The 16,621-nt window shown below is 45.9% G+C and overlaps 2 protein-coding genes across 4 annotated transcripts in view; both read left to right on the forward strand.

Annotated features, from left to right (window-relative positions):
• Positions 1-16,621, forward strand: part of LOC118363011 (zinc finger protein 624-like) — a 57,639-nt gene that overhangs the window by 9,259 nt on the left and 31,759 nt on the right. The window lies entirely within an intron of this gene.
• On the forward strand, positions 1,743-10,860 carry LOC118363013 (zinc finger and BTB domain-containing protein 18-like). Its single transcript, XM_035743767.2, has 4 exons — positions 1,743-1,875; positions 1,983-2,231; positions 2,443-2,573; positions 5,020-10,860. Exons 1-4 carry the CDS (start codon positions 1,836-1,838, stop codon positions 6,247-6,249), a joined length of 1,650 nt encoding a protein of 549 aa, XP_035599660.1. The 5' UTR covers positions 1,743-1,835; the 3' UTR covers positions 6,250-10,860.

A 16,621-nucleotide genomic window follows, 5' to 3' on the forward strand; every position in this document is an offset into this window, starting at 1 on the left:
ATAACCTCTCCCTAAAAATCAGCAAACCAGGAGGAACCAGGCTGGATGCCCCCCATCCTCATCAACGGGACTGCCATGGAGAAGGGAAAAAAACATTTAAGTTCCTCGGCGTACACATCTCCAAGGAGCTGAAATGGTCAAACCACACAGACACTGGTGAAGAAGGCAAGACTGCGAGTCTTCAACCTCAGGAGGCTTGATGCCTGTCCCCGAGGGTCCTCACAGTGTTCTACAAGAGCACCATTGAGAGCACACTGTCGAGCTGCATCACAGCCTGGTATGGCATCTCCACCGCCGCTGACCGCAAGGCTCTACAGAAGGTGGTACGCCCATTTGAACATAACATTGGGTTCACACTGCCTGTCCTTCGGGACACCTAAAACACCAGGTGTCGCAGGAAGGCCAAGAAGATCATCAGGGACCCTCAGCCACCAGAGCAACTGCCTGTTCTCCCGCTTCCATCACTCAGTACTGCAAAAACTGTTAGACTGGTCTATAGCTTCTACACCCAGATCATCAGGCTGCTGAATAATCACCGCTAGACAGCTACCCGCCCCCCCGGACTTCCTACCCGCTGCCCCCCCCATGGGCACTCTTCACCCCCCAACTGACATTTACCCTGCCCCCACCCCCCAATGGACATTTATCATTGTTGTGGCTGTAAATATGTATATTGTTATTTTTTATTATCGTTTCATTCACTTTTTTTTACCTGCACTGTTGGAGCTCGGAGCTTAAAAATGTCTCCGTACCCTGCTGTTACACAAATTACACCTGCGCATGTGACTAATAAACTCATCTAATCAATACCTGGGGCTGACAGAAACGTCTATCTCTATGATACAAACACCACAGTATCCATGATGAACAGGGCAGGTCACCCTGGGCTTCAGCCTTCACAGAGAGTGGTGGGAGACCCCCCTAGTGGTAGTCTATCAGGAAGTCTCTTCTCCTTCAGGGTCTCATCTAATGCCTAGTGACTGAGTCTGTAAAAAGCCTCGAGTTGGACCCTATTTTTACCCCACCAATACAGATCGTGTAAGGATGGGCGTTCACCACAAGAGGTACCTAGTCTACAGCACAACACACAATCTTAACAACACCCAAACAATGGCTAGAGGTCAAGGAGGGTGCTCAAAGACTAACCCCCTGAGGGTGGTGGCTCCTGCTCTACCTCATCTGGTGTCATTGGGTCACAACGTGGGAGGGTGAACGTTAGGTCGGACGCGAATAAGCCGTACAACTGCCTCACGTGTGGGAGGCGCTTCACTGAGGCAAACTATGTGAAGCGGCACCAGATCGTTCACACGAAGGAGGCAAATCAAATGCAATTTATGTTACAAGAGCTTCTCCTTTCTGAGTTACTTTCAGACATAGGTCCACAAATGGGGAGAAATTGTAGCAGTGTGGCTGAGATGTTCAAAGGGAACCATTCTTTGGCTGACATATTATAGTTATCAAGTGTCTTGGGGTAAAAGTGTAATTAACCACATAACCCTCTGTTAAATTGTCATTTGAAACAGGATTGTGTAAATATCTGTTTTTACAGAGACTGTTAAACTAAGCTAGAACAAGGAGTTACTAACACACTGTTCTTTCCAAACACGAGCTTAAAAGATACTGATCATAGGATAATTGATGTGTAAAGTAATAAGCAGTACCGTATTTAAAAGAACAGCGCGCAAACTTTTTTAATTCCACCACACCCTTTGACCTATGACTCACACCAATAAGATCGTTTCTCTTCAGTGTAAACGGAAGTGAACAGTGACAAAGAACAATTTCCACGTTAACATTGTTATTTAGACGTGTATTAACACCCTGGACCTCAAAATATGACTCGTTTAACTGTACAGCATCACATACTTACCCCAGGTAGTGTTTAATTTGTGTTGGAGACAGGGCTTGGTTGATATATGTTATATAGGTAACGCTGCTGACGTTAGCTAACTGTAACGTTATGATTTTTCACACGCAAATAGCCTCCATCATGGAGGTGCTAGCGAATGCAGCCGTGGCAGAGATCTGTAAACTCGTAGACGACGACTATGCAGTGTTTCGTTTGGAAATAAGTCAAAGCCAGAAAGAAATCGTCGCATTGCGGAGGAAACAACAGCTACTAGAACTGAAGGTGTCACGGGAGCGCGCAGAGAGAACAATGCGAGAGCGCCTCCTCTCCAGTCGTCCCAGAAGTGTCAAGATCCTCGACCGATACAGAGGAATGGCAAGAGGTACATTTTGCCCGGTTACCCTCTGCTCGTGTATTTGGATAGTAATGCAATAATTCCTCTGATTACATAGCTATCTTGCAAGAAGTTATGAAAATTGTTACCTTACATCATTGACAATTCTAGACAGTGTCAGTGGTGTACAATAGACGGTTGTGTCATTGACGATAGCTCACCTACCTAACCACCTCTTTCCCCACAATCACTCTCTCAGGTGAAGGACATCTCACTGGAGCCTACAGGAGCTTTGGGAAGCCAGTGGGACACAATACATGGAGAGATAACCAGCCAATCACCGTTGATGAGGGGAGAGGAACCTCAACCCAGCATGTTATCATGATAGAGGTTAGTGTAAGAGTGTGTCAGAAATATTTCATACCCCTAGACTTATTACACATTTTGTGTTATACTCTTAATTTAAAATAGATTAAATTGCTTTTCCCCCCACGCATCTACACACAATACCTTATAATGACAAAGTGAAAACATGTTTTAAGAAATGTTAGCAAATTTATTGAAAATGATATACATAAATATCTCATTTAGATAAGTATTCAGATTCCTGACACAATTTATAGAATCACCTTTGGCAGTGATTACAGCTGTGAGTGAGTCTTTCTGGGTATGTCTCTGCTTTCCAGACCTGGATTGTGCAACCTTTGCCCATTATTCTTTAAATGTTTTTTTTGAAAGCTTTGTGAAATTCATTGTTTATCATTGCTAGACATTCATTTTCAGGTCTTGCCATATATTTTAAAGGAGATTTAAGTCATCTGTAACTCAGCCACTGAGGAACCTTCATTGTCTTCTTGGTAGCAACAACAGTGTATATTTGGCATTGTGTTTTAGGTTATTGCCCTGCTGAAAGGTGAATTCTTCTTCCAGTGTCTGGTTAAAAGCAGACTGAACCAGGTTTTCTGCTAGGATTTTGCCTGTGCTTAGCTCCTTTCTGTTCATTTTTTAAAATCTTAAACTCCCCAGTGCTTAACGTTTACAAGCATACCCATACCACTATGCTTGAATAACCCATACCACTATGCTTGAATAACCCATACCACTATGCTTGAATAACCCATACCACTATGCTTGAATAACCCATACCACTATGCTTGAATAACCCATACCACTATGCTTGAATAACCCATACCACTATGCTTGAATAACCCATACCACTATGCTTGAATAACCCATACCACTATGCTTGAATAACCCATACCACTATGCTTGAATAACCCATACCACTATGCTTGAATAACCCATACCACTATGCTTGAATAACCCATACCACTATGCTTGAATAACCCATAACCACTATGCTTGAATAACCCATAACCACTATGCTTGAATAACCCATAACCACTATGCTTGAATAACCCATAACCACTATGCTTGAAAATATGGAGAATGGTACTCAGTAATGTGTTGTATTGGATTTGCCCCAAACATAATACTTTGTTTTCAGGACAAAACGTTTATTGCTTTGCCACATGTTTTGCAGCATTACTTTAGTGCCCTGTTGCAAACAGGATGCATTTTTAGGATTTGTTTAATTCTGTACAGGCTTCCTTCTTTTCTCTCTGTCAATTAGGTTAGTATTGTGGAGTAACTACAATGTTGTTGATCCATCACAGCCATTAAACTCTGTCACTGTTTTAAAGTCATCCCTGAGCAGTTTCCTCCTTCTCCGGCAACTGAGTTAGGAAGAATGCCTGTATCTTTGTAGTGACTCTGTGTATTGATACACCATCCCAAGTGTAATTAATAACTTCACCATGCTCAAAGGGATATTCAATGCCTGCTTTAAAAAAATATTTCAACCCATCTACCAATAGGAGCCCTTCTTTGCAAGGCAATGGAAAATCTCCCTGGTCTTTGTGATTGAATTTGTGTTTGAAATGCAATGCTCAACTGAGAGACATTACAGAAAATTGTATGTGTGGAGTACAGAGATGAGGTAGTAGTTTAAAAAATCACATTAAGGCCTATTATTGCACACAGATTGAGTCCATTCAACTTATAATGTGACTTGTTAAGCACATTTTTAGCCCTGATCTTATTTAGACTTGCCATAACAAAGGGATTTAATACGCATTGACTCAGGACATTTCAGCTTTTCTTTTTTTATTAATTTGTAAAAAAAAATATATTAAAAAAAATATGGCGGAAACATGATTCCTCTTTGACATTATGGGGTATTGTCTGTTGGCCAGTGACAAAAAAAAATCTAAATGTAATCCATTTTAATTTCAGGCTGGAACAAACAAAATGTGGAAAAGGTCAAGGCATGTGAATACTTTTATAAAGAGAGTATATCTCTCATTGTGGCGTCTGTGAAAGCATGGGCCATTGAGACGTTGATGAAAATCTCAATTTTGAAGTAGTACATTTTATTTTTCTACTACTTCTATGAGATGGCAAACAAACTGAAAGGGTGCTCACTGCCACCTAGAGTCTGTTGCTTGAGCAGGTATAAAGTCAATGTTGATGATTTACTGGCACCTGCATTTACTCACAAGTATAATTAATTGGCTGATCAAAGATCCTTCCTGATGACCTGAATAGAATTATGTGATCATTCCTTAACCCACAGAAAGTCCCACTGAGTTGACTGCTTCAAAACGGTGTCCTCAATGGCTTTGCCCATGCTAAAACAGGATTTTGGGCACCTGAGTCCTCTATCTCTGTGGTACATCCTCATTTATCTGCCATAATGGAGCTTGTGAGACTTCCCTATGACGTTGTTATCCAATTCAACCCATGTACCGGTAATAACCCTCTCTCTTCTTGTCAGTCTGCAGATGTAGAGGCGGCAGGTCCTGGAGGATCATCTCTGGTCAAGCAGGAAAGGTCTGAAGGAGAGGTGGACCCACGACACAGCAGAGACATCCAGACAGGAGCAGCGGCTGTAGTTGCGCCCCTTGTTGCCATGGAGGACCACGTGACCGCCGTGCAGCCCAGGACCCAACGCAGCATCACAGAGGTCAATGGAACGCTGAATGCCATCGTCAAGTCAGACACCGAGACTTTAACACAAAGGCTTTTACACACAGGATCTGACCACAGATCAGACCCAGAGAGACTGGGGCCGGGGCCACTGGGCTGTCCTCCTGCTCCTGGCTCAGAATATTTACTTTACGGTAACCCAAGCCCGAGGACGGCTCATTCCCATCGGGACTCAGGTGACGCATTAGAGACTGGCAATAATCCGTCTTGTTCTTACACTACAGAGATGGACCCTTGCAACATGCCCTTGGGTTTAGAGACCCAGAATGATCTGTCTAGAGGGGACTGGAACCAGTACAGTAGTAGTGTATACTCCCAAAGGTGCTTAGATAAGAAAGGGGAGGGTTTGGTCGTAGATGAAGTGACTGTGAAAGTGAAAGTGGAGGGCGACATTTCTCCCACGTGGAATACAGATAGTGACCTAAGGGACGGACACTCACAGGGCAGAGATTTCTTAGATTACAGGGAATGCTTAGAAACTAATCCAAATGTCATGACCCACTCCCCTTTACTCGCTCTCAGAGATCGCGACTTAGTGTCCTCATCGATGGGGCCTTCGGATTCACACAACTGCCTTTTTGATCACGTATTGAACTCAAACGACAGGGCTAGAGCCCAGACTCAGGGAGGGGGAGCCACATCAGGCAATAGTAAAGAGAAACGGTTCCTCTGCATGTTCTGTAGCAAAGGCTTCAGCTGCCCCCAAAAAGTGAAGATCCACCAGAGGATCCACACAGGGGAGAAACGCTTCAGGTGTACCCAGTGTCACATGCGCTTTGCCCAGGCTGGTGACCTGAAGAGGCACCAGAGGGTCCACACAGGGGTGAAACCCTTCAGCTGTACCCAGTGTCATATGCGCTTCGCCCAGGCTGGCCACCTGAAGAGGCACCAGAGGGTTCACACAGGGGAGAAACCCTACAGCTGCCCCCAGTGTGAGAAGAGGTTCTCCCGCCAGGACCAGCTGAAGATGCACCTGAAGGTCCACATGGGAGAAAAACTGTTAGCTTGTACGCACTGAGCTACCTCAGGATACACCAGCAGAAAAAACATTCCACTCTATAACATAGAAAGTAACCGTTCTACTCTACAGCTTCTGACGTTTAGATCAAACCCTGCATTGAAGGCAAAGATTCATTTTCATTGTTGTCCGCAGAAAAGATCGACAGACTCGTTTGGAGTAACATATTTCGGTGTTGAATATTCCTGGGTAGAATATTGCATCCAGACATTGTGTGATTTATAAGGCATATATAAGCCTAGAAAGTAAAATCAAATTGTATTTGTCACATGCTTTGTAAACAACAGGTATAGACTAACAGTGAAATACTTACTTACGGGTCCTTTTCCGACAATGCCGAGTTAATGAGAAAAATGAAGAAAAAAAATAGAAAGTAATAAGAGTAAAAAATAGACAGAGAATAACAATGATGAGTTAAAACAACATGGCTATATACAGGGGGTGCCAGTACCAAGTCAATGTGCAGGGATACGAGGTAACTGAGGTAGCTTTGTATATATAGATAGGTACTAGGCCTTACAAAAAATGTTGTGTGGGGTACAGAGATGGGGTAGTCCTTTAAAAATCATGTTAAACACTAATATTGCACACAGTGTCCATGCAACTTATTGTGTGACTTGTTAAGCACATTTTCTTTTGTCGTGAACTTATTTAGGCTTGCCATAACAAAATGGTTGAATACCTATTGACTCAAGACATTTGAGCTTTTCATTTTTCATTCATTTGTAATCATTTCTAAAAACATAATACCAGTTGACCAAGCGGTGATGCAGCCAGTCAAGATGCTCTTGATGGTGTAGAACTGAGGGCCCATGCCAAATCTTTTCAGCCTCCTTAGGGCGAAGAGGCATTGCCGTGCCTTCTTCATAACTGATTTGGTGTGTTTGGACCATGATAGATCCTTTGTGATTTGGACACCAAAGAACTTAAAGCTCTTGACCTGCTCCACTACAGCCCCATTGATGTGAAGGAGGGCTTGCTCGGCAATCTGTTTCCTATAGTCCACGATCAGCTCCTTTGTCTTGCCAACGTTGAGAGAGGGACTGTTATCCTTGCACGACACTACCAGGTCTATGACCTCCTCCCTATAGGCCACCGTCGTGTCGTCAGCAAACTTAATGAGGATGTTGGAGTAGTGCACGGCAGTTGTGGGTGAACAGGGGGTAAAGGAGGGGACTAAGCACGCACCCCGAGGGGCCCCCGTGTTGAGATCAGTGTGGCGAATTTATTGTTGCCTACCCTTCTGGTTGGGATACGTACGTACGGTCATTGTGGGGACGACATCGTTGGTGCACTTATTAATGAAACTGGTTATCAATGTGGTAAACTCTTCAAACAGTCCTGTAGGATAGCATCCGCTTCATCGGACCACTTCCGGGACCACTTGCACTGATACTTCCCATTTGAGTTTTTGCTTGTAAGCAGGAATCATGAGGATAGCGTTATGGTCAGATTTGCCAAATGGAGGGTGAGGTCGAGTTTTGATGTGTTTGTGTGTGTGTGGAGTAAAGCTGATCTAGAGTTTTTTTTCGCCTTTAGTTGCACAGGTGACATGCTGGTAGAAATGAGGTAAAACGGAATTCAGTTTCACTGCATTAAAATCACCGGCCACTAGGAGTTTTTTTTTGTTGTATTTTCTTGTTTGCTTATGGCCCTATACAGTTTGCGTCGGTTTGTACTTAGACAGCTACAAAAAATACAGATGGAAATTCTCTTAGTAAATAGTATGTTCTACAGCTTATCATGTGGTATTCTAGCTCAGCCTCGCTTTCACTGCCGCCTCTTTCTCCTCGCAGTCTCTGTTTCATGGAAATATGGCTCTCTGTGTACATGCTGTCGGAGTCGGTACAGCCACCAGGATTCTTTGTGCGTCGCTCCGACAGGAATTAGCATCTCTCCAGGAAGAAGAAGGGCGGGGGTCTATGTTTCATGATTAACGATTGGTGTAATTGTAACAACATACAGGAACTCAAGTCCTTCTGTTCACCTGACCTAGAATTTCTTACAATCAAATGCCGACCGTATTATCTCCCAAGATAATTCTCGTCGGTTATTGTCACAGCTGTGTATATCCCCCCTCAAGCCGATACCACGACGGCCCTCAAGGATCTCCACTGGACTCTGCAAACTGGAAACCATATATCCTGAGTCTGCATTTATTGTAGCTGGGGACTTTAATAAAGCAAATTTGAGAACAAGGCTATCTAAATCCTATCAGCATATTGATTGTAGTACCCGGGCTGGCAAAACACTGGATCACTGCTACTCTTACTTCTGGGATGCATACAAGGCCCCCCCATTCGGCAAATCTGACCACGACTCCATTTTGCTTCTCCTCTCCTATAGGCAGAACTCAAACAGGATGTACCCGTGACAAGGACCATTCAACGCTGGTCTGACCAATCGGAATCCACACTTCAAGATTGTTTTGATCACACGGACTGGGACATGTTCCAGGAAGCATCAGAGAATAATATTGATTTAAATGCTGATTCTGTGATTGAGTTTATAAGGAAGTGCATAGGAGATGTTGTACCCATTGTGACTATTAAAACCTACCCTAACCAGAAACCATGGATTTGTGCAAAACTGAAAGCGCGAACCTACGCATTTAACCATGGAAAGATGACCGGGAATATGGCCGAATACAAACAGTGTAGTTGTTCCCTCCGCAAGGCAATCAAACTAGTGAAATGTCAGTATAGGGACAAAGTGGAGTCGCAATTCAACGGCTCAGACACAAGATGTATGTCGCAGGGTCTACAGACAATCACTGTCAACAAAAAGAAAATCAGCCACGTCACTGACACCAACGTCTTGCTTCCAGACAAACGAAACACCTTTGCCCGCTTTGAGGATATCACAGTGCCACCGACACAGTGCCCACTAACCAAGGACAGCGGGCTCTCCTTCTCCATGGCCGACGTGAGTAAGACATTTAAACATGTTAACCCTCGCAAGGCTGCCGGCCCAGACGGCTTCCCCAGCCGCGTCCTTAAAGCATGCTCAGACCAGCTGGCTCGTGTGTTTACAGACATATTTAATCTCTCCCTATCCCAGTCTGCTGTCTTCACATGCTTCAAGATGGCCACCATTGTTCCTGTACCCAAGAAGGCAGAGGTAACTGAACTGAATGACTATCGCCCCATGGCACTCACTTCTGTCGTCATGAAGTGCTTTGAGAGACTAGTCAAGGATCATATCACCTCCACCTTACCTGCCACCTAGACCCACTGCAACTTGCATACCGCCTCAATAGGTCCACAGACGATGCAATCGCCATCACACTCCACACTGCCCTGTCCCATCTGGACAAGAGCAATACCTATGTAAGAATGCTGTTCATTGACTACAGCTCAACATTCAACACCATGGTACCCTCCAAGCACATCATTAAGCTTGAGGCCCTGGGTCTCAACCCCACCCTGTGCAATTGGATCCTGGACTACCAGACAGGCCGCCCCCAGGTGGTGAAGGTAGGAAACATCTCCACTCTGCTGATCCTCAACACTGGGGCCCCACAAGGGTGTGTGCTCAGCACCCTCCTGTACTCCCTGTTCACCCATGACTGCATGGCAATGCACGCCTCCAACTCGATCATCAAGTTTGCAGACAACACAACAGTAGTTGGCTTGATCACCAACAACGACGAGACAGCCTATAGGGAGGAGGTGAGAGTATTCGGAGTGTGGTGTCAGGAAACCAACCTCTCACTCAACGTCAACAAAACAAAGCAGATGATCGTGGACTTCAGGAAACAGCAGAGGGAGCACACCCTATCCACATCGACGGGATAGTAGTGGAGAAGGTGGTTAAGTTAAGTTCCTCGGCATACACATCACGGACAATCTGAAATGGTCCATCCACACAGACAGTGTGGTGAAGGCGCAACAGCTCCTCTTCAACCTTAGGAGTCTGAAGAAAATTGTCTTGTCACTTAAAAAAACTTTTACAGATGCACAATTGAGAGCATCCTGTCGGGCTGTATCACCGCCTGGTACGAAAACTGCACCGCCCACAACCGCAGGGCTCTCCAGAGGACATTGCGGTCTGCACAATGCATCACCAGGGGCAAACTACCTGCCCTACAGAACCCGATGTCACAGGAAGGCCAAAAGGATCATCAAGGACAATAACCACACGGGCCACTGCCTGTTCACCCCGCTACCATCCAGAAGGCGAGGTCAGTACAGGTGCATCAAAGCTGGGACAGAGAGACTGAAAATTACTTTAAATCTCAAGGCCATCAGACTGTTAAACAGCCATCACTAAACACAGAGAGGCTGCTGCCTACATACAGACTTGAAATCATTGGCCACTCTAACAAATGGATCACTAGTCACTTTATTATATTAATGCCACTTTAATAATGATGTTTACATATCTTGCATTACTCATCCCATATGTGTATACTGTATTTTATACCATCTATTGCATCTTGCCTATGCCACTCGGTCATTGCTCATGAATATATACTTAGATTTGTGTGTATTAGGTAGTTGTTGTGGAATTGTTAGATTACTTGTTAGATATTGCGCACTGTCAGAACTAGAAGCACAAGCATTTTGCTACACTCAATAACATCTGCTAACCATGTGTATGTGACCAATAAAATGTGATTTGATTTGAATATGGCCTGGTCAGGGGTAAGCAATTTGTCCCGCGCCGCCGACTCATTGCAATAAAAATCAAGGTTCGTAATCGCTGTTCTGATGTCCAGAAAACGAACTAATGGCGGAAACATTATGTACTAAAAAAGGTAAAACGGCAGCTATACAATCCAGTAGGGCTGTGATGGATTTGTTTTTGTACACCTCTGTTCGGTCCGCATCGTGAACCCGAATTAATACATAAAAAAACATTATTTTATAACAAATGTTTAGATTAGGCCTAATGGCTTCACAGTCATTTACAAGTGCGATGGACAGAGATTGTGGATAAAAAGTTAATAGTATGTTCTCCACTGCTCAACTCGAATAGCCTATGCAGAGTGGCGGATGTAGCTTGTTGTTGGCCAATCACAAGTCATCAAAGTGCCACTACAGTCATAGAGCCTCCTTGTATGGGTAAGCAAATTAGATTATCTAATAAATTGAAAATGTAATTAATATGATGGAATTAAATGTTAAATGAGTATATGTATGTGCTAAAACGAACAAGACCCAACAGGTAGGCTGCTATTTAATCAACTGAATGGAGGTGTTGTTATTTGTTATTGACAGACAGGAAAAAAGTGCATGCAGACTCAATCAGCCCAGCTAGCTAACTTAGTTAGCTATTTTAGCCAACTAGCTTCTCTCGGTTTGATGCAGTCAAGACAGGTACTTGATAGGTAGCCTAGTAGTTAGAGCATTGGGCCAGTAACCGGAAGGTCAACTCAGGGATTCGACCCAGTAACAAGGTAAAAATCTGTTGTTCTGCCCCTGAACAAGGCAGTTAACCCACTGTTCCCCGGTAGGCCGTCACTGTAAATTAGAATTTGTTCCCAAACTGACTTTCCTAGTTAAATAATAAATCATATTGGATGATAAATAACCTAGCTATGACAAGCTAGAAGTTCAAATACTAGCGCAAGTCAGCTCAGTTTGTTGATGCCTCTCCCTTGCTCCAGTTTCAATCGCTCATGGTATACACACCTCACAGTACAACACCTTCTAGCCTCTCCTCCACCTGCTCTCCCTCGCACTGTATCAGCTCTAGTTAATAAACTAGCTTACAAATTGACTTTTCTGCTGCTTCCCTCACTCAGATCTGAACACGTCTATACAGAACTGGTCATCCTCGGGTCCGTTGGGAATGGGTCTCTGTATTTATGCATATTTGTCCGGGTGGGAAAGCCCCAGATTCATTTCGGAACAGGTCAATTTTTTTACACCTCTACTTGTCAAAACAGACAGTGCCAGGAACATTGTGAATGATGTCACCAAAACTGGAGTTTGGCCACAAATAGGGTGCTTTTTAATTTAGCGTATTTTGCCAAATAAACAAAAATGAACTACAGTAACTGTTAGAATTTAATTTTTCCTCTGTATCATAACCGTACCGTGACCCCAAAACCGCAATACGTACCGAACAGTGGGTTTGGTGAACCGTTACATCCCTGTAAATGAATGAATGAATCACAGACCAGCCTAAATGTAGAGCTGCTCTCTTTCATGGTCTGTTTCGCCGGATTTGGGACTTGCTGCCACCACTATGGCAGCTTACAGAGTTCGCCGGGGACTTGCCATACAGACCTTGGCCCTCGGATTATGTCCCCCTTTTCTTCACCAGCATGTGGAGTAAAGGCAGCTTCCGGTTGTGGGGAGTTGGAGTTTGACTCACGGCTTTGCCAGGATTTTATGAATTCCTTCTGCCTGTTTAGGCATCGACGTTGTGAACTTAAAGCCTCATTCAGTCCGGGGAACCCATCCCTCACATCTGAGAGGGTGGCAGGACAGGTGACTGGGGATCCTGAGCAGGGATGTACCACCTCCTCGGCCCCAGCAACGCTACAGGGGATGTCTGTGACAGGGACTGGCCCCGCGCCTACTGGACTAGTGATGTCAGCCTTCAGAAGTCACGCAGCATCAACTCATCACCCCTTGCACACCTCTTCTCTGTACCAACAGTCCACTCTGTTGGCCCAGCCAGCTGTACCCCAGCTTGGTCCTCAGCCTGCGGGACCTGAGTTCCAGCCTCCAGCCCGAGCAGCATTGCTCCGGGCACCATCTCATTAACCTGTGCGTCAGCCATCAGACCGTGCACCGGTCCAGGAAGGAGCCCTGCCCCCACCAATCCCATCTGCGGTGCTCCAGTGAATGCTGCAGCCTTCATCACTGCCTACACAAGGGCCTCAGGCACCCCAACTGTGCCAACGCCAGCACTCCACAAGTGAGACTTCTGGATGTTAAGCCTGTGATGGAGAACCCTCCAGACCCAGGAGTGGACCACCATCCTGTCCCGGTAGGAGAGCCTCTACCATGCTTACCCTACTCCTCTGCCTCCAACCTTGGGACACTATCATGCTCTGTTGGGGAACCTACCCCAACACCCTACTGGACATAGTGGACTAGCCCTGCTTTAGGGTGCCTAGACACAGTTTGTCCCCTGGCCACTCTTTACTTGCCACTGACAGAGGGCGACATGGGGGTGCCGGAATATAGCTGGTCGAGGAGGGCTCCCAGCTGACTTTGTTGACACTCAGGCAGGTGAAATCCTTCTTCTCTCTTCTTCTCTAAGACCCAGAAAGTAAATCATTATTATACTGACTGATCTCTAGCTCAATGGAGAGGGTTCTCCATAACAGTTCTCCGGGCAGCCGAGCGGAAATGGAGGAAAACTCGCCTCCCTGCGGACCTGGCATCCTTTCACTCCCTCCTCTCTAAATTTTCCTCCTCTGTCTCTGCTGCTAAAGCCACTTTCTACCACTCTAAATTCCAAGCATCTGCCTCTAACCCTAGGAAGCTCTTTGCCACCTTCTCCTCCCTCCTGAATCCTCCTCCCCCTCCCCCCCCTCCTCCCTCTCTGCAGATGACTTCGTCAACCATTTTGAAAAGAAGGTCGACGACATCCGATCCTCGTTTGCTAAGTCAAACGACACCGCTGGTTCTGCTCACACTGCCCTACCCTGTGCTCTGACCTCTTTCTCCCCTCTCTCTCCAGATAAAATCTTGCGTCTTGTGACAGCCGGCCGCCCAACAACCTGCCCGCTTGACCCTATCCCCTCCTCTCTTCTCCAGACCATTTCCGGAGACCTTCTCCCTTACCTCACCTCGCTCATCAACTCATCCCTGACCGCTGGCTACGTCCCTTCCGTCTTCAAGAGAGCGAGAGTTGCACCCCTTCTGAAAAAACCTACACTCGATCCCTCCGATGTCATCAACTACAGACCAGTATCCCTTCTTTCTTTTCTCTCCAAAACTCTTGAACGTGCCGTCCTTGGCCAGCTCTCCCGCTATCTCTCTCAGAATGACCTTCTTGATCCAAATCAGTCAGGTTTCAAGACTAGTCATTCAACTGAGACTGCTCTTCTCTGTATCACGGAGGCGCTCCGCACTGCTAAAGCTAACTCTCTCTCCTCTGCTCTCATCCTTCTAGACCTATCGGCTGCCTTCGATACTGTGAACCATCAGATCCTCCTCTCCACCCTCTCCGAGTTGGGCATCTCCGGCGCGGCGCACGCTCACCACTGGGATTGCGTCCTACCTGACAGGTCGCTCCTACCAGGTGGCGTGGCGAGAATCTGTCTCCTCACCACGCGCTCTCACCACTGGTGTCCCCCAGGGCTCTGTTCTAGGCCCTCTCCTATTCTCGCTATACACCAAGTCACTTGGCTCTGTCATAACCTCACATGGTCTCTCCTATCATTTGCTATGCAGACGACACACAATTAATCTTCTCCTTTCCCCTTCTGATGACCAGGTGGCAACTGTTCTGCCTTATTAATCGCATCTCTGCATGTCTGGCAGACATATCAGTGTGGATGACGGATCACCACCTCAGTGGCTATATAAATAAATTTGATTTGATTTGGATCACCACCTCTCAAGCTGAACCTCGGCAAGACGGATCTGCTCTTCCTCCCGTGGAAGGACTGCCCGTTCCATGATCTCGCCATCACGGTTGACAACTCCATTGTGTCCTCCTCCCAGAGCGCTAAGAACCTTGGCGTGATCCTGGACAACACCCTGTCGTTCTCAACTAACATCAAGGCGGTGGCCCGTTCCTGTAGGTTCATGCTCTACAACATCCGCAGAGTACGACCCTGCCTCACACAGGAAGCGGCGCAGGTCCTAATCCAGGCACTTGTCATCTCCCGTCTGGATTACTGCAACTCGCTGTTGGCTGGGCTCCCTGCCTGTGCCATTAAACCCCTACAACTCATCCAGAATGCCGCAGCCCGTCTGGTGTTCAACCTTCCCAAGTTCTCTCATGTCACCCCGCTCCTCCGCTCTCTCCACTGGCTTCCAGTTGAAGCTCGCATCCGCTACAAGACCATGGTGCTTGTCTACGGAGCTGTGAGGGGAACGGCACCTCAGTACCTCCAGGCTCTGATCAGGCCCTACACCCAAACAAGGGCACTGCGTTCATCCACCTCTGGCCTGCTCGCCTCCCTACCACTGAGGAAGTACAGTTCCCACTCAGCCCAGTCAAAACTGTTCGCTGCTCTGGCCCCCCAATGGTGGAACAAACTCCCTCACGACGCCAGGACAGCGGAGTCAATCACCACCTTCCGGAGACACCTGAAACCCCACCTCTTTAAGGAATACCTAGGATAGGATAAAGTAATCCTTCTCACCCCCCTTAAAAGATTTAGATGCACTATTGTAAAGTGGCTGTTCCACTGGATGTCATAAGGTGAATGCACCAATTTGTAAGTCGCTCTGGATAAGAGCATCTGCTAAATGACTTAAATGTAAATGTTGTCCAGAGCAGTTTTCAACCGGTGTGCCTTGAGGAACTCTCAGGTGTGCCCCGAAATGTTTCCTAATCTTGAAAAAAAAAAACAACACTCCCTTATAAACGTGACCTGTGTAACGCAAATGGAATTTTGACTTGAGGGCACCAGTGCCGCTCAGATAATATATCGAATGGCACATAGTTACATCTGTATCGTTGTTTCAAGTCCAGTGCGGTCAGGCTGTTGTTATATTTGAATCATTCATGAGCAAAGTTATTTATAATTTGACTTTGCCTGTGAGAACCATTAGCACAGGCAAGTCTGATTATTAGTCTTAGCTCTACCAGAGCCTCTGCCATAGAAACAAACGGAGCAAGGCTTTGTGCCGGTGGTTTCACCTTTTACAATGCAGAAAACCACTTGCCTCAAGCTCAAACCATTCGAAACTAAAGACCTATTTTACCGGATCTACATTCATTTATTTCTTCTTAAAGGGGTACAAACAAATGAATCATGATGAGTAAGGAACTATGCAAACTATGAAAATAGTTCAAATAAACCCTATTTAATCTCTAATGGGGATGGGTAAATACTCCATGTTGAAAGTGTGTTTATTATCTGTGTGTATGTACCTGAGGGAGTGTATGACTGTGTAATCTGTATCACCTGTCTCTTCCAGGAGGAGGAGGAGTGGTATGAGGAGGATCTGGGGAACCCTGAGGGGACCATGGTCATGGAGGACAACCAGACTACACCTCCTGAACCCACAGAGGAACCAGCTGAGCAGCACAGGACCACACAGTCTCACTGAGATGAGCCCACTGTAAATGGCATTAGGTCAGGGCCCTAGTGCTGATCTGCAACATCCTTTCACTCTGTATCTCTTACAGTCAGTAGACATGGAGGATGGGAAGCCTGATCTGCTGCTGGTCAAAGAGGAGACAATAGAAGACGGACCAGAGAGCATTGACCTGCTGAGTGGACTAAAGA

This window comes from Oncorhynchus keta, chromosome 29 (assembly GCF_023373465.1).
Source record: "Oncorhynchus keta strain PuntledgeMale-10-30-2019 chromosome 29, Oket_V2, whole genome shotgun sequence".
Lineage (NCBI taxonomy): Eukaryota > Metazoa > Chordata > Actinopteri > Salmoniformes > Salmonidae > Oncorhynchus > Oncorhynchus keta.

Coding starts and splice junctions, on each gene's coding strand:
- LOC118363013 (XM_035743767.2), top strand. CDS start 1,836: ATGACTCGTTTAACTGTACAGCATCACATACTTACCCCAG. Junction 1,876..1,982: donor GCATCACATACTTACCCCAG/GTAGTGTTTAAT, acceptor ACACGCAAATAG/CCTCCATCATGGAGGTGCTA. Junction 2,574..5,019: donor AGCATGTTATCATGATAGAG/GTTAGTGTAAGA, acceptor TCTTCTTGTCAG/TCTGCAGATGTAGAGGCGGC.